A 23,046-nucleotide genomic window follows, 5' to 3' on the forward strand; every position below is an offset into this window, starting at 1 on the left:
TTTGAGTTCAGATTGATGACGCAATAAATCAAGTCCTCACTAAAATTTTAAGGCATGGTTAAATAAAATAATTGAGTTTTTTTTTCTGTTTTGCGATCCAAACTGTGTTTTTATCTAATATAAAGTCTATTGTGAAGCCTCATGGAGAAACGTTATGTGAGTGGGAGCTCTCAACATGCCTCCTTTGAGTCTCCCTCCAACCTTGAACACAAATGCTAAGATCCTCCCATCTCTGGATGCTTGATCATCTTCTCTCTGCATCTTCTACACCTTCTCTCTCTCTCTCTCTCTCTCTCTCTCTCTCTCTCTCTCTCTCTCTCTCGCTCTCTCCGTCCATCTCCTTTTCCTGCCTCTGCGCATTTTTACGCACGAAACAAGTCCGTGCGCACACACGGCTCCTGGTGGAAGCAGGAACAATAGGCAGGACTTGGGAACATCATGGTGTTTGGATATTTCCCGACGACACGCGCACTGTGAGAAGCAGGTGTCTGACAATCTGACATTGTGTTCATTTACCAGCACAAAGTTTCATGTTGCCAACCGAAATTTCAGGAGGAGTGTGTTTCACCACAAGGTAGGACTCTCTCACACACACACACACACACACACACACACACACACACACACACACACACACACACACACACACACACACGGGTTGCCAGCACTGGAAACACCTGGAGATTTCCAAAGAGTCGTGTGTGTGTGTGTGTGTGTGTATGTGTGTGTGTTTTACTTCTGATGCTGTGTTTCATTACCTTTGAGTGAAAAACGTAATAAATATTAAATTGTTTGAAGAAAATAAGTTATTTAATTTTTTTTCTTTTTTAAAAGTACATTTTTTTGTTTTATTTTTCGACATATTTTTAAAATTATGATTAATTATCCTGTTAAAGGCTTTTTTTGAGAGTTTAAGAATGTTCTCTTCTTGTTATTTTGACATGACCGGCTTAACATTGCAAGGGATTTTATTTTTATTTTTAATGATTTATTAGAATGAAATATATGGCACAAAAAAATACCTCGATTATAACATTAGAAGTCTGTATTTTAAATCATTACACCAGGAATCTCCTCTCACACTTACACTTTAGTTAAGAAAAATATTATTAATAATATTTTCTTTTCTTGTTTTGGTTTATCTGTCGGGAATCTTGTTTATTTTTGATTTTTTAAATTTTTTTTTTAAAGATCACTTTTGTCAATAAAATTAAAATCAAACCAAACGTGCATTACGTATCACTGATGTATTCAAGTGGCATTTAGGAGAAGTGCCAAACCAGATTAGATGCATTTACATAATTAATTTGTTTTTATCTAATTACCTCATGTGGTGATTGCCAATGATAGATTTTTTTTTTTTACAATAGTTTATTTTACGGGCTTAGAAAAAAACATTCACACTTTCAAAACGGTATTTTATTAAGAATTGTCTGTTGTAATCACAGCCTTTCAGTCACAAGTCTTTCAGTTATTGTTGCTTTCAACAAAAATGCATTTAAAAAATATTGTGTAGCGATTATAGAGATATTATTTTTATATATATTTCCATTGAGACTAAATTAGTCAAGCTATTTATTAGGCTTCTGGCTCGTTCATTATAGAATTCGATGTTATTTTCCCATATTACCTTATTCAAATTAGGAAATATGTACAATTACATGAGAAAAGAACAACACAATTTTATATGTATGAAATAAATATGTCAAATTCAACAGTAAGGTATTGCTAAATTTTAGAGATTTTTTTTATTTATTTATTAATTTTTAATTTGTTTATTTTTAAGCCTATTTGTTGATAGGCTAATATACTATTTTTCAGAGGTATGAAATAATATAATGAAATACTAGTGAAACTGTGTTTTATCTTGTTTAATATTTTAGTTATATAATTTATGTGTTTATTTCAAAGCGTGTGATCCCAAATGTGTCCATGTTGGACGTTTTACCGTAAAACGTGATGAGGAACCGGGGCCTACTTTGCGTCCGGTCCCTTTTAGGTTTCAATGAGAGTTTTGTTTTAATGATTTAACGCACCAAAAAGAAAGAAAGAAGAAGAAAAAAGATGTTTAATTTTTGCATTTTCCAGCGATCACACTGAGGGAAGAAGAGAAGGGATGAAAACAGAGGAGAGCCAGCAGTCCTGTCAGCAGCAGCCTCCATCTTCCACGCCTTTTGGTGAGTGTGTGTTTATTATACTGAGTGTGTCTGACTGGGCCTAGACAACAAAACCTCTGCTAAAACTAATACTCTCAAATCTTTTATAACGAATATTTATTTTAAAACTAGATATTTACCTATTTTCTATGTGATTTTATTTATTTATTTATTTTTATTTTCTGAGAAACTAAAAAAATATATATAATTATAAAAAAAAGCGCCATAATGAAGATAATTGAGATTATAACATTTGCTGCATATTGGTGATTGATAGATAACTAAGGGCCTTTAAAATAACGAGACATTTTAATGATTTAAATTCAGAAATCCCAGCTGAATAAATGTCTGTAACTAACGCGTTCAGAGCCATTTGATAAAACAAACCAAGCAACTCTTTTGACCTTGACATTAAACCTTATTTTACACTTTAAAATAAACAGGTTTCCGACACCTTGGAATTACGATGTATAATTAAAAGCAACCCCGGCCGAAAAAGGACAAATGACACAATTCATTAAAAATAAAATAATTAAATGTAACACTATAGGAAGTTAGAATATATATATATATATATATATATATATATATATATATATATATATATATATATATATATATATATATATATATTTTAAACAGAAATATGTTTTGATTATATTAAAGTTTAATTGCTTATAAAGTTTGAAAGAGCATGTGTTTTACACATTTATTTCTTCATATAATGTGTATTATTATTATTATTATTATTATTATTATTATTGCAATTTGTGGGTCTTTTTTTAATGATCAAATAAACTCGAAATACTCACTTTGATTTTTGCTTGATTAACATTTTCTTTTCTTTATTTTTTTTATAAAACATTAAGCAGATTTTATTTTTATATATATTTCTATTGGAGGTGCAGATTTAGAGCTTTTTTATCCTGGTGTGGATGCACCTTTGTGTAATAACGCTTCAAATCTCATCTCTGGTGTTGTGAATAAGTTGGTGTGCGTGCTGACTGGTGTGCGCTGCAGGTCCAGACTACAGAGGAGGGAGTGAGGTGTGCGCGGGCTGTGAGTCTCCCATCGCCGACCGGTTCCTGCTGCGCGTCAACGAGCGCTCGTGGCACGAGACCTGCGTGAAGTGCGCGGTGTGTTTGAGCGCGCTCACGGTCACCTGTTACTGCAGGGACCGACGGCTCTACTGCAAGCACGACTATGAGAAGTAAGAGCTAACATACACTTCATTCTCACTGCACTGCATAGAAAACATGTATAAAAAATGAGGTTTCACTGAAAACAAGCCTTCACAATGTTGTTTATGTCGGCTAAGTGTTAATAGTTTTACTTTTAAAGCTGCTTGCAACCCTTTACCAGGGAAATTCACCCCCATTAAAGTTTTTAAGTTGTACACACAACACATATTTGTAAAAAAAAAAAAAAAAAAAAAAAAAAAAAACACGTATTAAGGTAAATGGGAATCAAATAAGAAAGAATAAATATTTCCAACTTGCCAATATACAACAATGTGAATTAAAGGGGCTGACTGACAGATCTGGGATTTATAGCATGTCACCAGGGACACAATAGTCACTTAATGAGTGACCTGCTACCATAGGCCACTGAGTACCTGTCAAAAAGAAAGAAAAGAACACAAACACATTTGCTGTATACACATACCTATATGGTGATAATCAAATCTACAAAAACAAAGTTCTAATAATCAAAAAAATCCACTGAATAACACAAATTAAACAGATTAATTTGATCCTCACTAGTACTAAAGCATATAAACAATATATAAAGAATCAGACATATATATATATATATATATATATATATATATATATATATTAAAGGAACCTGGCTCGACCCATAGCACCATACATTATATAAACATAAACTATAGTGACACAATGATCTGCATGTTATGGTCCAGCTCTATGGATCTGCTATTGGAAATGCAGGCACACAGAAACAAACTCAGGGTGCAAGTTTGCATGTTCTCCCAAAGTCATTGGATTTTCCTATATTTAAAGGATTAACTTAGTCTGTGATGCATTTCACGGAGCCGACATCCCACGCGTCACGACCCTAATCAGAGGGAGAAGACATGATCCAAGGATGCTCCTATTCATACCTGCTCTTTTTATTTTCAATATTCAAAACGAACTAAACAAATAATGAAGACAAAAGCTGTATTCAGTTTACCAAATTTATTTTTAAACAATAAAATATATTTTCTTAATATGCTTAATTGTGTATCGTGTTTCACTCAGATTCACCAGAGCATTCAATACGATAAACCAAATATAAATTATTTATTCTTCATTTAATAGATTACAATAACATATTTCCACAACAAATGAACAGAATTATCAAGAAAACCCTTGTCACACATTTTTCATTTAATAACAATTAGTGGAAATGTAATGACTGAAAAACACAACAGGAACACATGCAGTAATGTGTTATTTAGCTCATGATTGTTAGATTTGCTATGATACAGGCTCTAAAAAATGTACTTTAAATGTATTGTGCAAATCAATGTGTAAAATGATAGTGATTTTTGAAAAATTGCCCTTAAAGCCGTATCTAATATTGGCTCCTTTTGTTTCACTATCAAATGATTGCCTTTTGTTATTTGAATTGTTTCTGTCGTTATTGACGAGAGGAGCTCGGTGGAGCAGCACACTGACATTTAATGCTTGTATCTGATGAAATGTCACAGACTATTTTACGTCTACATGAGATATTTTTACATACAAGCTGTCGATTATTTGTTCGTTTTGAGGTTTATTCATTGTCCGCGTGCTTCCATGATTTGTGATGCCATAGTTTTGTTTTTTTACAGAATCTCTATTCATATACAACGAGCAGCGTATACATGGGTTAGTAGAAAATGATCACAGAATGTAAACATGGATCCCATCAAAGCGTGTATTTGTGGCCATAGTTTGCTCATAAGCTATACACATGACTTGTTTGGTGTGTGCTGCAGTCGGTGGGTGTGTCATTGGGAGCTCCAGGGATGGAGCTATAGTATCAGGGCTTAAGAAGGAGCCAGTTTACTTGTTATCATTGTTTTGGAAAAGTGTCAGACAGCATCCAGCAACAAAGACTCTCCCACATCTGGAGGAGAGAGAAAGGGGAAAGCAGAGCGGAAGGGGATGATGTATGAGATTAAATATGAAGAAAGAAAAAAAAAAAAAAACATGTGGGAAATGTGGCAGAAAGGAGCCAAATCTATAGTTTATATTCAGTGCTGTAAGGAAAATGTGCATCTGCTCTCCATGCAGCTGCTTCACATGCAGATCAAGAATTAATAGTCAGCAGCTCATTCAATGGCTGCTGACTTAGTCCCATATACATTGCACATGGTTCGTTGCCTCGTTGGGTGATTCAGTGCCAGACTTGGCACTGTATAACGCCTGTGACCTTCAACGAATCAGCAACAATGTCTCCTTGTTTTCCCTGCAGTCTGTCCATCAGCGCCTTACACTACACTCCCTTTCAAGCAGAGCAGGTGTGTGCATTGAAACAGATAACCATGTGGAAGAATTTGGACCATGCAGAGGAATTTTGGAGGGCATTAATGCAATTATTAGCAAAAGCTCCTTTTTACCCTAGAGTCTATTATACTTCTATATGTTTATTAGACACCATACCTCAAACTATCGCCACCTTTTGTCATGTCAATAAATAAGGGGTGGAAATCTAATAAAAGATGAACAATGTGACGGTTTCGAGCAGGGTTCTCGGCTCATATTTCTCATGTCTTCCTGCTCCAGTATGTGTGGCTTGTCAAAATGTCTTTAGTTTGTGCTTTGCTGCGATTACATCACTCTGCACAAAGACGGACACAATTCTCCTTCCCAGGATGAACTGAAGAATTGTTTCAGGACTATTTCTATCTCATGCCACACCATGCAAAATACATTTCCATTCAATCTAACCTTATTTATACAGTGCAAATTACAACAATAGTCATCTCGAAGCCCTATCAAAATATAGAATTCATAAGAAGAAAAAGAAGCAAAACAAGCATGCTTTTTTTTTTCAAATTGTTTTAGTTTGAATTAAAAAATAATAATATTAATAATGCATTGTGAGCCTAATCAACCCAGAATGTTACCCAACCCCCACCTTAATTTATCTGGACCTATCCCTCTAAGGCAGAGGTAAATTCAATGTTTGCATCTTTTGATATTTCAGAGAGATCAACACTATTGTGTGTTGATGTTTGATTTTAAATTATCATGTGTGAAGCTCAAAAACCAACATGCGGTCAGTGAAATTCAGGCACAATGAATATGGGTTTTTATTGTGATCTTATAGGCCTTTGTGATGAAGAAGAAGCATCCATCGTTCACTTAATTGAAAAAAAAAAAAAAAAAAGATGTAGGTATGCCTTTATGGTTTTGCCAGGTTTGAGTTTCTCAGGTCTCAATCTGTTATGTAAATGAGGGGATTTAGACACAATAAACTTATGTGCACATTGTGGATAGAGGGTTTTTCTTGTGGATTTATTTTTCGCTTTGAAATCTTGAGAAATTCTTTGAAATTTCATCCTGTTTAGGGACCAGATGTTTAAAATAAAGCTTTGGAATAGGACTTCAGAAAACAACAAAGTGCCACAGCAGGTTTATTTGCATAGGCCTTTTCCTCACATCCCCACGCACCCATCCACCCCCACCCACCCTGCTTCAATGTGTGACTAACTCCAAAAAAATATGGGAAAAATATTTACGTTTTTTCACAGATTCGTTCCAAGACAGGTTTTTATGTGCTAGAAATGTAAACCCTGGAAATCAAAGTCTGACTGATGATTAATGTGGTAATCCACAGAGCTTATTGGAATGCACTACTGCTGACTAATACACGCTGTGATGTGTTGCTGTAACCTGACTGCTTTGAGACGTGAGCTCCCACTCATACAGCAGATACAAAGGACGAGGGAGGGTTTTTGGCTGTGTGCAGCTTTCAAGCTCTGATGTGAGGCTCATGAAGTCATCTTTAGTGTGAAAAAAAGTCACCAGTTTGGATATTTACTCAAATTATAGGTTTATGACAATGATTTGTGGGGTTGAGGGGACTGAGACCACTCATGAATGTCCCAACTCTCACTGCAGACAGAGACAGGGAGACCAAAATACCTCAAAAATATATCGTATGGAATATCCTCTAGTGCAGCGATTCTCAACTGGTGGGTCGGGACCCAAAAATGGGTCGTGGACCTGTCGAGGACAGCTGGTCAAAAAAAAAACCCAACTTACTGTAATATCTCTCATGTTGGACTTGTCTTTTATTTTGACAGGCATGCTGTGAAATGCATCTTGCACAGGAAAATATATGGACTTATGCTTTTAAAAGGACTATAGGCTATATGTGTGTTTTCAATAGCTATTATTGAAGAGCCAAATTTGGTTGGTAGAATTCTAAAAGTAAAAAAAAAAATAGTGGGTCGAGATTTAATGGCCCAGGCAAAATGTGGGTCCCAGGGTGAGACCGGTTGAGAACCCTTGCTCTAGTTTACAAAACTTTTATTTTGAAAAAAAAAAAAAAAATGAAGTTTGTATTTGAGGCTAGAAATCCGATTTTTATGTCGTTTCTTTCATCCATTCTGTACCTCCACACACCTCCACCCGATGATTTGTCTCTCTTTCTCTCAATTCGTCGCCTCATTCATCACTGTCTGCTTTGTAATAATATTTCTCTATTTTAAACCTCATTTCCTACTCCTTGAGATTGATAGCAGCGATGACACCAAACAGTTTATCTCCCCGTTTATCCCTTGTTTTCTCTTAATCGCTCCCTCCCCCCTCTAGTGCCTTCTTTTTTTTTTCATGTGTGTCTCTGAAGGGGAATGAATAAGAAGAGCATGTGCAAAACTGATTGGGCACGGTGCTAATTGCCTATACCTTGTGGCTGTTTTATTATGACAAGCCTGACACTATAGTGCATGCAACGTCACTGGGAATTATTCAATGACATGTCAAACAGATCACAGAGACTTACCTCTATACACCAGCTATACCTCTTGATCATAAACTGGTGATAAAAAATAAACAGTATGTTGTCACTGTGATTTATGTTAAATACGAAAAAGTCTTTCATCATTTCCCAAAAAAATAAAATATATGTTAATAGTTGGAATTTCTGCGTCAGAGGCTGCAAATATTTGACATTCATGATGTTGAAACTTCGCCATCATTCATTGTTGTTAGCAATACCTAATGATGATGGTTGGAAACTTGCAAAATGAAAAAAGAAAAAAAGTGGGAATGCAGGAGTTTTGAGTAATTTGGCTCAGGTTTGCTGGGGGGGAAAGGGTGGAGGGTTTCATGATAGGAAAATTGATCAAAAAACAGAAAAGGATAGTTTTGAAAGGAAACAGCCTCGGGAAAGGCCTGATTTTTTAAAAAAAATATATTTTCTATTTATTTATTTTTTGCTTTGTGTGCATCAAGAGGCCTGAGGGCGTATGCGCGTGAGGAGATCTCTGATATTGCCACAGTTTTTGCATAATGTGAGATGAGACCCCATCATCTTTCCTCCCCCACAACAATTTGATAACAGACAGCTAATAAATGTTTCATGGCAGAACAAGCTGCTCGCCTCGGCTTTATTAAATCTGAGATAATAAAAGCAGAGAGGGAGAGTAAAAGGGAGTGTGAATACGGGGGTCGCAGCAGAGAAGGAGAGATAGGGAGACTTTTCTCAAATCGACCGGCTGCATCTCCTGTTTCTGGGGCAACGGGTCCCGCTGTCCCCCCTCCACCCCCTCCTCACTGCTTCCCGCTTCGCCAGAGACAGACAGGAAATGAGAAACGGGCAGACAGGATATTGCGTTCTGGTGGCCTGGGGATTAACTGTTTTATCTAAACTAACACACACCCACTCATTCCCCGCACATAAACACACGTCTCTATCCTGACACATAGCTTTCATTCTTGGTAGCATCAGGTGTGGATCGCACACATCTAAAGACATATATCATGCAATCAATGGCCATCGTGCAAGTTTTAAATTGCTACTTTACACAAGTTAGGGCTTCATTAGGCTATTATAACTATTATTTCTGCTCTCACATGGAACTAGTTGGTAAAATAACCCTACAAACATTAGTAATATACAAAAACAATAATGAAACAATGGTGTTTCTCCTTATCCAAGAGGTCTAACACTTGTGGCTAATCCATGTGAACGCCACAGTGTGTCTTTGATTTTGAAAGGAGCTCATTGAGCAAAAGGAGAGTTTATGGTGGACTTTATTGATGCATGAATGCATGAATGGATATATGGTGCACAAATTACAGCATCTGTCAGTGGTTTATTGATGTTTGTACCAAGGCCCCTTATCTATGTTTACACTAACAGTGCAAATTTGTGTTTATATGTGCCAATAACTCTGTATATTTATACATAATTTGTGTCTGTGTGTGTGTAGCGCACATGGGTGCACGCTGTTTTGCATAGTATGGATGTGTGTGCGTGTGTGTGTGTGTGTGTGTGTGTGTGTGTGTGTGTGAGAGAGAGTGAAGTGGCAGGGTAGCAAGTATCGTGGGGAATGCTGGGAGATTTTAATAACACAGAAGCAGTGCAGGGAGATTTAATAAAAGAAGATGATGTGATTACTGAACCCTGGCTCTGAGCCATTTTGCTTCACAGTGCAATATCCGCCAAAAGTACACGCACGCTCTCATACGCAAACACCAACACACACCTCCAAGAAATGGATACTAGACAAAATACAACTTAAAAGTATGGTTTGATATCATTGGTTTGATTTGCATTTATTACCTGAATGCTTGGGTGTGATTTTTGTGTGGGGTGCATCCCTTTCGTATGTTACACTCTACGTTAGCACATCACTACCTGGGCGACCGTGGCTCAGGTGGTAGAGGGTTGTCTTCTGATCGAGAGGTTGGGGGTTCGATCCCAGTACCTGACTATGTGTCGAAGTGTCCTTGGGCAAGACACTGAACCCTAAGTTGCTCCCAAGGCAAGGCAAGGCAAATTTATTTGTATAGCGCATTTCATACTCAAGGCAACTCAATGTGCTTTACATGATAAAACATTCAATTGTTTAAAATCAGTAAAATCAATTAAAATCATCATTACATCAACAACATGACAAAAAATCTCTCTCTCAATCATATGCAGTAGAGAAAAAAAGTGCCTTTAACTTTGATTTAAAAATGTTCAAATTGGATGCTGACTTCAGCTCTGCTGGCAGTTTGTTCCACTTCTTTGCAGCATAACAACTAAAAGCAGCATCACCATGTTTACTGTGAGCTCTGGGCTCCACTGTCTGACCTGTGTCCATAGATCTGAGAGACCTGCTGGGTTCATACCTGACTAACATCTCACTGATGTATTCTGGACCAAACCCATTCACAGATTTATACACCAGCAGCAGAACTTTAAAGTCTATTCTGAGGCTGACTGGGAGCCAGTGTAAAGACTTTAAAACTGGAGTAATGTGCTCTGACCTCTTTGTTCTGGTTAAGACCCGAGTGGTCGACTAGCGCCTTGCATGGCAGTCCTGTCCCACTGGTGTGTGAATGTGAGAGTGATTGGGTGAATGAGCTCATATGTAAAGCGCTTTGAGACTGCTTCAGTGTGGTGATAAGGCGCTATATAAAATCAAGTCCATTTACCATTTTACCTCAGTATATCACACAAGTGTGAGAAATGCATTCTAAACTTAAGAGCAGAGTGTTTTTTCGAGTGAAGGATCATAAACATACCATAGTATTAATGTAATTCTGACTTCAGGTTGTCTTTTATAAACATACAACAAGTTGTAATAGATGGAAATAACCCCACAATGAAACCTTCCCCAATATGGATATTCATCATTCAAATAAGCAACAGCATCTTCAATTCCTCAAAGGCACATACATATTTATAGAACAGTTGCAGTTTAGTCCGGTGTGTGTCACATTTGTACAACAGATACAACAAAGCCCAGAAGTGCAGCTCAGGGTGACAATAAAGCTTTTCTTTAACTGCATTTTCTCTCAAACTGCCCTCAGGCACGCACGAGAGACCAGATCGTACCAACAACTGCAAATCAGCACTTTTAAAAAAAAAAAATTCTGCCTCGTTACATGCTGATCTCATAAGCAGTGTGCATATAATTAGTCATGGCCCCTAACCCCTTCAAAATCACTAAACAAGGAGCCGATCCCCTTGATGTTTTGTGCAAAACATGCTCTAAAATGTGATCCGTCTCTCCACCCTGCTGTGTGCACTCGTGTCATGCACTTGTTGTATGGAAAAGTGATCACTGAACCGCATTGAATTATTTAGATTCACTACAAAAATAAGTGTACTTGTGTTTAGATTTATAGTATTTTCAAAAATTACATTTTAAGTTTCACATTTTATCAATATTATCTCCCAATGTCTCCTGCAAATTTCCCTAATAAAATTTATATAAAAAAAATATTTTTTTTTCTTTTTTTTTTTTTTTGGCACAAATGGCCTTTAAAGGAAGAAGATGTAAAAAAAAAAAAAAAAGTATTTCTTAGATCACATCTTTCAATGATGTTGTTGGAGCTTGAGTAAAGGAGATTAGTGTTTCCGTGTGTGTGTGTGTGTGTGTGTGTGTGTGTGTGTGAATGATTTATTGGAGTGTGTAAATTTTCAGAGGCTAAATCTGATCTTTAAGCATCGATGTCCATGGGATTTTTTTTTTTTTTTTTTTTTTTTTTTTTGCTGTTGTGAAAGATCCGACCTTGTCAGGACCGTGTGTGATTGATACTTCTATTAGAGGGATTAACTGATTTACTTACGGACCCCCCTCTGTGCCAGTTGCCCCAAGTCCCCTTTATTTCTCTCGTTGAGTAAATTCGTATCCTGCTGTGAGCACGCCGATTAAGGAGTGAGCAACTTAACCGCTAACATCATCTGTCTTATGTCAAGCAATGCTAAGAAATGTGGCCTGGTGTATATAGTTCACAGTGAAAGGAAGTATTTAAGATGCTGAAGTGTGTATTTAACCCTTCTATTATCCTCAAATATTACTCACATTTTACCCATGGGGTCAATCTGACCTCAGGAATATTGGCCTCCAGAAAACAATTGTCAGAAAATTGTTGTTGTTTTTTTTTTTATTTCATTTTTGTAACATATTTGGGGTTATTCACTATGAAGTAGGGATGTTCCGATACAAGTTTTTTTTTTTTTTTTTTTTTTCTTCACTTCCGATATGATGCCGATATGGCCACCTTTAAGTCTTGATCGACACGATACGATGTCGGCACGAATCATACATACTTTTATTACTTATTTTGTAGTGTGGAATGTTAGGAAAGGCTTGATCAAGTGATGTTACTCAAACAGAGAACAATAGTCAGCAACAGTACGAATGAGAAAAACTGACCCATTTATTATTAACTAATTGGTTACATACATTTTAACCTTCAACATAATATATACAGCATTCTACAATTGAATAAATATAATATTATATATATCGTGGATTTTTGATGCAGTATTCGTTTTCTGGCTGATATCGGACCGATATCCGATCTCAATATCGGATCGGGACACCCCTACTATTAAGTCTTCTGTCTCAAACATATTCTCTTCTACGTCACTTTCAGTGTGAAAGAGCTGACAGACAGATAAGTCTTACACAGCTAAAACAGCTTGGGGTCAAATTGACACCAGAGGAACATCATTGCGTGCAATATGTGCTCAGCACATTGAAAAAAAAAACAATTGTAGCCATCAAATTAGGAAAAAATCATGAAATAAGAAGCAACTATTATTTTTTGAATGATATTAAATGGGGTCAAATTGACCCTATGGATAATAGGAGGGTTAAATGAGGCAGCAGAGAATGAGGTGTACATGTGGAGTGGACACAAAGCTGTGTAATGGTTCAGTATATGAAAGATGGCTGAGCATCATTTAGGGTGTCCCGTAGTAGAAAACTTTCAATAGTGTAGAATTAGAAACGCAGTCATTTGAGTAAATGTTAGAAGCATTTTGCTGATGGATTGAGAAAGATTAGTTACAGCTACTGCGTTCAGGACCAAATCACCTATTAGGGGCTCTATAATGTCCAGTCCCGCTCCTTTTTTTTTTGCACTCCAGATTTCCGTCACAACACCTTCCTAACACTCAGTAAGGGACTGTCAACACTTCAGTCTTCTTCCTTTCCCATCATTCCCACTCCCTTCCCCCTCATTCTCTCTCATTTCTGCGCCAAGCTTGCATATTGTTGTTTTGTGTCACACGTTTCCTAATTTTGCTGCAGAACATTGTAACACATATGGACACTCTACCTGGCAAAGCTGTGTGCTGATGACACTGTGGTATATTTTCATGTTGCACAGGATAACTAGTAACTAGTAGTACTAAAACTCTGACAATCTAGGTGAGTTTGTGCAAATATCCAGTGTGTGTGTGCGTGTGTGTGTGTGCGCTTGTGTGTGTGTGTGTGTGTGTATAGGTTTGTGTGCATTGTCGTGTGCATACGTGAGAGGAGAGAGATTAACCCCATGGATCCTCAATCCCTGGTTATGAGTTTACAGCGTCTGTCTGGCCATCTCACTGTTTAAACAACAATCTAATTAATCCTGTCTTTATTAGTTTCAGTGAACTGGGGAGGCAGGCTGGTGGGAGGGGTGCATGAGTGAGAACTGGGAATGCTGGCAGAAAATACGGAGGAGGGAGGGGGAGGAAAGCGAGTGAAGGAGCAGGGATTTTAGAGGAATTTAATGGCAGAGACGTGGGTCCTTTGAATAGAAATAAGGTGAGGATAATTTGAGCACAGAAATTGAAGAGTTTTAACGTCCCGTAGGAGGGGAGAGACGGTATAAACCGAGCAAAGTCATCATGAAGACATGAAATTAAAAGTCCTTTGTAAATTGGGTTCATTGAGGTAGAAAAACTGTGAGATTGTGATTGGCGATGGAGTTACCACAGTAAACTTGGCCTGGGGGCCCTCGAGATGCCCTTGGTCTATTTTTATGTGTTCCCCAAAATAAATGCCCAAAATGACTTCAAAAACAGACCGAAAAATAGAAAAAAGAAACACAATAGAGGGCAAAAGCACAGATAAAACTGCAAAAATACAAAAAAGGACTCAAAAAAACAAACTGATTACAGAAAAATGCACAAAAATGAGAAGAAAAAAATACAATAAGATGACTGCGTATCATTAATGGGAAAATATACAAAAACAACAACCAAAATGACTCCAAAAACACACAAAATGACTCAAAACACATGAAACAACAAAAAATATAAAGAATGACAGAAAAAATATGTCAAAACAACAACAAAAACATGCAAAATGACTCAAAACATACAAAACAACAAAAAAATAAAAAATGACAGAAAAAAAAATATGTCAAAACAACAACAAAAACACGCAAAATGACTCAAAACACACAAAACAACAAAAATATAAAGAATGACAGAAAAAAAATTATGTCAAAACAACAACAAAAACACGCAAAATGACTCAAAACATACAAAACAACAAAAATATAAAGAATGTCAGAAAAATGTATCAAAACAACAACAAAAACACACAAAATGACTTACAAAAACACACAAAAACAAAAAGAGATGATATTACAACAAAAGTGCACCAAACAAAACCAAAAATGACAGAAAAAAACACACAAAAATACACACAAAACCTTTGTTGTTCCTGTATTAATGCTCAGGTTGTTCATTATTCTAAATGCTGACATGAGTGTAATGTGGCCCCGGGATCAGACAATCACGTTTTGGTGGCCCCCACTGTGATACATTTGCCAATTTCTAATATCAAGATGATTTTAAAGAGGAAAAAACTCACTTTGTAGAGCTCTCTTATCAAAGGCTAACTACCGCCACCTACTGCTATAAAGAAGAACATTCTACGCTTCATAAATCCAGACCCCCTAGCTCATTTTACCAGATGTTTACATTGCTGCTCTGAGAATTAACTAATGCTACAACAACCTTTAATTAAGAGGCTGTCCTTTTCACCAGAATCATTGGAGCTGAGGGTAAACGTGTCAGAGCTCCTTGTTTGTCTCAAGTCTAATGACTTTTCCCTATGGTTACATTGTTTATGACTGCATTTCTATACATTTGAATGTGATGACGTGTGTGTATGTGTGTGTTTTTCAGGCTGTTTGTGAGAAAGTGCAGTGCCTGCCTCCAGGTCATTGGACGCTCAGAGCTGATCATGCGTGTGCTGGGCCAGGTGTACCACCTGGGCTGCTTCAGTTGCTGTGAGTGTGAACGGCGGCTGCAGAGAGGTGATGAGTTTGTGCTGAAAGAAGGCCAGCTGCTCTGTCGGATGGATTATGAGAAGGAGCGAGAAATGTTGGCTGCTATTAGTCCAACGCCAACAGAATCAGGTAAAAGGAAGGGGTGGGGGAGGAGGGTGGGACTGAATGTGTGTGTGTCATCTTAAATTAAGGTAACATTTGTGAGGAAGTATTGTGAGGATTTGCTGTTAGTCATTATTCATACTGTAATAGTAATATTGACTCCATGGGGTTCCACTGGTGCATCTTCACTTGCATTTTCTGGTAACACCTCAGTTGAAGTTTTATACATAAGGCTGACATTACACTGTCATTATTATGACATGACATCTGTCATTAGCATGAATAAGGTGTCAATAAGTGTCATTCGTTACCCTAACCCCTAACCTTAACCCTATCCCTAACCCAGGAAATACCCTAAAATGTTTTTTTGTTTTTTTTCGTATATGTATTTTTAAAGGTGGAATGTGCCATGTTAAATATGTTAAAATGAAAAAATATTAAACGAAAAAAGTGGTATTTGAACCCACGGCACCTTAGACCACTCTGCCCAACACAGGCACTTTACGCTTATGTAGAAAAGGTCCAAACGTACCCATAGTCCCGGGGGCTATCAATAGACACTTTCCTAACCCTAACCAGGGTTGCGGTCAATTGTAATTGTAATCACGTAGTTGATAATTAATTACAATTATGGCTTAATTATAAATGTAATTGTAATTTTCAAAATCTGTTGCTGTTGTAATCCTAGTTGAATTGTAATTGTGTTTAGATAATTGACTTTGTACTTGTAATTGGTAAATTCTATCAAATCTGTTAATTATAATTTATTCTAATGCAAAACTTGGGATGAAAAGCATATTAGATGATATTTGTTTGTGTAGATTTTAATTGTAATTGAACATGAATAATTGAAAACGTAACTGTAACTGAAAAATGTCATTGACCCTAACCCTAACCTCACTAGATCCCTCCATCTAACCTAAAAAAAAAATGCCAACATAGCTCCAAAGGTGTCATAATTTAACGAACGACACTTAATGACAGCCTTCATGACACCTTATTCATGCTAATGACAGCGTAATGTCAGCTTTATGTATAAAACTTCATGTAAAGTGTTACCATTGTCTTTAGGAAATGCAGTTAATCTAGTTTCCTTCATTTTAAATTTCACAAAAAAGTCAGAAGTAGGTGCTTTTTCCCGTAAATAAATCAATACCGTCTAGATTTTCTCAGGGTTACACAATTATTCTGAATATTTTGACTGACTTCAACTCATAAGATACACGTTTAAAACTCATACTTGTTTGTTTACTGTAAAGTAGAATGATAACTTTTAATATTACTGAGAAATTCACAAGATGAATAGAGGAAGGATTGGTCGTTGGATACCTTCACAGACAAAATATTAAAACACTAACATGATGTTTCATAGCACAGCTCTTTTTTTTTTGTCTTGATTTTTTTGGGTTGCGTCTGTTGACTTTGCTCAGTGAAAAGTGAGGATGAGGATGGTGGAGGAGGCTCTGGGGGAGCTAGAGGTGGTGATGAAAGCAAAGAGCACAAGCGATCTAAGCGGCCACGCACCATCTTGACCACACAACAGAGGCGAGCATTCAAGGCCTCCTTTGAAGTGTCAGCAAAGCCCTGCCGCAAGGTGAGTTCATCACATCTTCTCAGTAAAAGGTGACCACACAATATTCTCATGCCCTTCCAAAGGCCATTGTCCCTGACGATGGCTGCCATTCTGCAAAGTCATGCAATAAGCTGCGTTTAGAGTCATACGTACAGTATATATGTTTGTTTATATTTTATTTTAACTAGATTTATATTTGAGAAAGAGAAAGTACAGAATGCAGTTCTTTGAGATCGTGTGTGGTGATTTTGTATGGAATAATAATAATGTTAATAATAATGTTTAAGCTCTTTGAGCTTTCTGCCTCTTCCTGCTCTGTAAATCTATTTCTGTAATATGTGTTTTGTTTTTTTTAATAAAATGTTCAAAATTAAAAAAAAATATTAAAAATTACTATTAGCATGTTAATAATGTAGACCAGGGTTGGGGTAATTTTTCAGCTACAATTAAGTTTTCAATTATCCATGCCAACTCAATTAGGATTACATTGACCAGCATTTTTCCAATTACAATTAAATTACAATTTTTTTTTTATCCCTAGAAAGTCCGTTTCAATTACGTTCTCAATTACTAAAGTTCAATTACAATTAATCACAATTACTGAGCCTGAAATAAAAAATCTATTAACATTTAAATCAGTAAACCACCCTATTACAGTATATTAGCTTTCTGTTAGCATCTCTAATGATAACAGGTCCTAAATCAGCTGTAAAATACACTAAAAATCAATATCTATCATCTAATTTCTTTCCTATCTGTTGGTCACCTTGTTAGGATTCCTAATCAATTAAAATATAGTTTTAATATTTTAGTGTGGACATCTGAGCCTTTTTTGTGTCAGTACACCAATATTTAAAAAAGCTTGATATGAAACACATTTTAATAATTGTTAACTACTGTAACATGGTTCCCCAGTTTTGCGTTAAACTAAAATTGACACTTTTTATAGAATTTTCATGACAATTACAATTACAAAGTCAATCATCTGAACTCAATTTAAATTTAACTCAGTTTTTTTTTTAATTTACAATTTAATTAGGATTACGACAGTAACAGATTTTTGAAATTACAATTACAAATATAATTACGCCATAATTGTAATTAATTATCAATTATACGATTACAATTACAATTGACCCCAACGCTGATGTAGACATTTAAAAATGAAATTGTAATCATTTGAAAAATACATGTTATTATTAGACATTTCAGGCGACCCCATTTTATTTCCAGGCGACCCCAAATGGGGTCACGACCCCAAGGTTGAAAAATCCTGATATAAACCCTTTAAAGAGCTAAAGCTACTTCTGACTTGCAGGTGAGAGAGACTTTGGCTGCTGAGACTGGTCTGACAGTACGTGTGGTACAAGTGTGGTTTCAAAACCAGAGAGCTAAGGTAGGATTCACTTCACTCCTTGGACAGTTCCCCCCCCACACACACACACACACACATCAGTAGCTACAAAGACAGCTTTCACATATAGAGTTTAATAACTTTGTGCCTTAGATGAAAAAGATAGCCCGCCGACAGCAGCAGCAGCAGCAGCAGCAGCAGGAGCAGGAGCAGCTGGGAGGAACCAGGAGGGGAACGAGTAGAGGGGGACGTCAAAGTAACGACGACAGCGAAGGTAAGACGAGAAGAAACTGAGAAAGAAAAAAGAAAGAAAGAACAAACTCTTACCTGTCGATTCACACAGATGGATCCAGTACACACGGCATGGAAGGATTACTTGGATATCCATCTCTGCCACGTCAGCAACTCCTAACCTTAGATCCCAACATCTACGGAGGAGAGCCATTCAGACATGGGCTTACGCCCCCTCAGCTGAATACTGATCAACTCCATCCATATGGTATGACCAAGAATGTACAATGCAGGGTTGGGGTCAAGTATAATTATAATTTAGAATTTTTATTTTATTTCGGCGGTCTTCACAAACAAAACAAAAAAAAGTACAGAAGAAACACTCAATTGTACAATTCATCCAGAGAAAGGTTGAAGTAAAGCTTATATATATATATACAGTACTTACCCTATCACAACATAATAAAATAAAGTTCTCTACATAATATCGCACACAAAAAAATATTTAACTCATATTACTATTTTCACAATATACATTCAATATATAAGTTTAATATATACAGTTTATACACTCATATCAAACATATATACGTACATACACACATACATACATACATAATTGGCAATTAATTACAATTATGGCGTAATTATATTGTAATTGTAATTTCAAAAATGTGTTGCTGTCATAATTGTAATGAAATTGTAAGTGAGTTTAGATAATTGACTTTGTAATTGTAATTGTAATTGCCATGCAATTGTCAATTATAATTTAACGCAAAACTAGGGAACCATGTTACAATTCTATGTACAATTCTACACATATGTAGTGAATAATTATTCAAATGTTTCATATCAAGCTTTCCCACATTTGACCATTTTTTAAAAATTATATAAATCGAGGGGCATAGTGACACAGTAAAAGCTCAGATGTCCACACCAAAAATATGAAAACCTATATTTTTATTGATTGCGTCAATACGGGTCAAAACCTTTGTAGTCCTTTCTGTGTGGGTTTACTTGGTGTGTGTTTTTTTTAGTTTTTTGACGTTTCATGTGAATTTTTGTTGCCTTTTGATGCGTCATCGCGTGTGCTTTTGTTATATTTTTTGTGTTATTGTTGTCATTTTGTGCAACTCTCTGTCATTACGTACAATTTCATTGGCATTTTGTGAGTCTTTGAAATCCTTTTGTGTATGGTGATGTTTTTGTTTGTGTTTAAAGTGGATGATTGGTGTATCTTTTGTTGAAATTCTGTGCGTTTTGCTGTTGTTTTTTGTGTTTCTGGGGTTTTGTGTGTTATTTTGGGCTTCATATTACTTCCAACTTCGTGAATTACAATTTTGTTTTGGCGGCCGCACAAAAATTAGGCCGAGGGCCGCATTTGACTTGATTAGGAAGCCTAACAAGGTAACCAAGAGATAGGAAAGAAATAAGAAGATAGATTTATGAATTTGTTTTTAGTGTATTTTACAGCTGATTTAGGACCTAATATCATAAGAGATGCTAACAGAAAGCTAACATAAGAGGAACGTTAACTTTTACTAGATTATTTATTTCAGGCTTAGTAATTGTGATTCATTGTAATTGAAATTTAGTAATTGAGAATGTAATTGTAAGTGACTTTCTAAGGATAAAAAATAATTGTATTTGGACAAAATGCTGGTGACTGTAATCGTTATTGAATTGTAATTGAACATAGGTAATCGAAAACGTAGTTGTAATTGAAAAATGGAATTGACCCCAACCCTGGTACAAGTGTAAATGAAGTGTAAAAGTTATGATTCTGTCAGAAACATCCTGTTTTTTTTTAACTAGGACCTCCATCTCAGCTGTCCACCCTCTTGTTTATGACAGACTCAGAGACCGTGTTTCACGACCTGGACAGTGATGGAAGTCTTGGTCACCTTGGCGATTGCCTCTTAGCAACAGGGGACGGAGGTCTTCTGGCGGGACGAGTCGGAAACCCAATTGATCGTCTCTACTCCATGCAAAACTCCTACTTCACCTCCTGACCTTTGAAAACTGCAACCCTTTGGTCTCCCATTCCACCCTTCACCTCAAAGATGCAGCTAATGGAGGCCATCGACACACCTGTGGGACCTTTCTCCATGACACAGCCGGCACCCAAACGCAGTTCTGAGATTTTAATCACAGGCCTTATGTCGTTATAAGTTATGATTACTGCAGCTTACCCTGTTTTAAAGGAAATAATCAACATGCTGGAAACACAGACACTGTACATTTCCAAGAAAAGTAGACCTCAGCATCTTACGTTGTCTTTATGTTCAATCAGATGCATTTCATAGCACTTTTTAACACAAACAAAACAGGTGTCATACTAAAAATGTCCATATAATTGAATTGGTTGTTCTCAAATGAATTCATCAACAGAGTTAATACCATTCTTAAAGCTACCTCCGATCATTTTGTTTAAGGCAGTGGCTATCCGTACGGTTGCCGTATCAATATACCGACATTCTATCCGTAATTGGTCAGTTTATGTCACGTGATAGGTCAGTCATTGGCCAGTTTAGGTTGCGTGACTAAGAATAAATCTTACCCTAAACCTAACCCTAACCCTAAAAATTGCGATATTGGGTTATAACCCTAACCCTAAGACGCTACGTACTTCGGTAACCGTACCAACAGCACCGGGGGTTGTCCGTACGGCAACCATACAAATAGACACTTTCTTTTTTTAATTAGACAAAACCATAGTGTGTGCGTCATAGATAAAAGACTCAAATATTATTCACACCAAAAAGAAAGGAAAAATATATGATTTTGATTTTTATTTATCTCAAACTCTAAATTAAAGTAAAATGAACAAAAACAGAACCCATCAGGGTCGAGACAGTGCATATGTATGTTAAACATATTATATATAAGATCAGCGGTTCCTTAATAATCAACCAAATGCACATACACACTTATGTCAACACTTATCAAAGGTCAAAATTGCCGCTTTAAAGTTAGTTTTCATCTCCATCCAAAACATTCCGTTTGTTGACATTTTCGCACATTGCATTGTGGGATGTGGAGTCCTGTAAACAGACGCATAGAAGTGTTTTTACTGTGATTTTTTGTGTTTCTTCACCAGACAATGACAGCGATTCTCTTGACACCATTTTTATTCCCAGTATTCCCCATGATATCAGAATCTCCACATCCCACAATGCAATGCAGTGTTTACGGTGGAGATGAAAACCAACTTTCAAGCATGAAATTCAACCTTTTTTCCTTCTTTTTTGGAGTAAATTATGTTTGACTGATTGATCTATGAGGCATACACTATGATTTTATTGATAAAAAATAATCAGGGGTGTAACAGATTAAGTTTTATGTAAAGTTGGTAATTTAAGACTTTATTTAATGTTGCAGAACTGTGTTTTGCGAGAGATTAGTGATTGTTATGGAAGACTGCAGTGTTTACACTACTGTGTATGGTTTGGACTAAATTTTGCTCTCAGGTTAGTGTGTGTGCGTGTCCTGAGCCACAAGGAAGGATGTTTGGCTCGGAAAAATTACAAATAAATTGCCTCAGTGACTTCAAAAACAACTGACTGTAGTAGACTGGTTTAAATGATGTGTTCTATTGGACATTCTGAGTTTTTGATCATGCATGTCAGCTATACAAAAGGACCAAAATTTTAATTTGGGAAAGGAAAAAAAAAAAAGTTAGCAATTACATAACGGTACAGGGTCATTTTTGAAAAGCATTGTACAAAATTGTGTTGTTTAGCTTTTCCTTTATTTTACAGTGTAATGGGAAAACGACGACTCCAGTCAAACCAATACATCTACTACAAAGTGCTAATATTCTAACACTGGATACATGCCTAAGTACTCCAAGGCTGAGTACGAGTGTATTTATTGTTGTCGTCACCTGTTCTTCAAAATATATAATGCTGTTAGGTAGATACTTTGTACAGGCACCCTTTTCCTAATAGTCTGCCAATATTTAAAATGTAGCATGTGTAGTGATGTGCCAAAAAGTAGGTCCACACTTCAAAAAGGCCTCTACAGAACTGTTGAATAACAAGTGTGCATCAGGATCACATTGTGAGTGTGGAACTGGAAATAAATAGCATTAGGGTGATATTTGTTTTATTTACATCAGCTACAATCTGTACTACTCCTTCATGAAATTATTTTTGAACTCCAATGTTTGACTCTCAATGTTTTGACAGTAACATTATTGTAAATGTAACTTATTTGTGCAGTATTAGGTGAGTTCCTCTCTTATTCTTTCCTCCGTGGCTGCTCGGTGATGTGCTTTGAATGTAACTTTGCTGTATCTTCAATACAATCTGCTATTTCACCACAGTACACTTGCCTTATTTGTCCTAAATACAATAAATGATAAAGCACCAGATTACCAGCACTAATCCTTAA

At 36.4% G+C, this 23,046-nt stretch overlaps 1 protein-coding gene across 1 annotated transcript; it reads left to right on the plus strand.

The window, feature by feature from the left end:
- Positions 1-134: 134 nt before the first annotated feature.
- Positions 135-21,199, plus strand: lmx1al (LIM homeobox transcription factor 1, alpha-like). The gene is made up of 9 exons (XM_028454929.1): positions 135-574; positions 2,089-2,177; positions 3,177-3,366; positions 15,288-15,520; positions 16,924-17,087; positions 18,385-18,462; positions 18,574-18,694; positions 18,764-18,919; positions 20,506-21,199. The coding sequence occupies exons 1-9, from the start codon at positions 531-533 to the stop codon at positions 20,661-20,663; spliced, it is 1,233 nt and encodes a 410-aa protein (XP_028310730.1). The 5' UTR covers positions 135-530; the 3' UTR covers positions 20,664-21,199.
- The last annotated feature ends 1,847 nt before the right edge of the window (positions 21,200-23,046 follow it).

The sequence above is a fragment of the Gouania willdenowi genome, chromosome 8, assembly GCF_900634775.1.
Source record: "Gouania willdenowi chromosome 8, fGouWil2.1, whole genome shotgun sequence".
Lineage (NCBI taxonomy): Eukaryota > Metazoa > Chordata > Actinopteri > Blenniiformes > Gobiesocidae > Gouania > Gouania willdenowi.

Excerpts from the sequence above, each read along its gene's own strand:
- lmx1al (XM_028454929.1), top strand. The coding sequence starts at position 531 with ATGTTGCCAACCGAAATTTCAGGAGGAGTGTGTTTCACCACAAG. Across the intron at positions 18,695-18,763 it reads AAGTAACGACGACAGCGAAG|ATGGATCCAGTACACACGGC; the intron begins GTAAGACGAGAA and ends CGATTCACACAG. Across the intron at positions 18,920-20,505 it reads TGATCAACTCCATCCATATG|ACTCAGAGACCGTGTTTCAC; the intron begins GTATGACCAAGA and ends TGTTTATGACAG.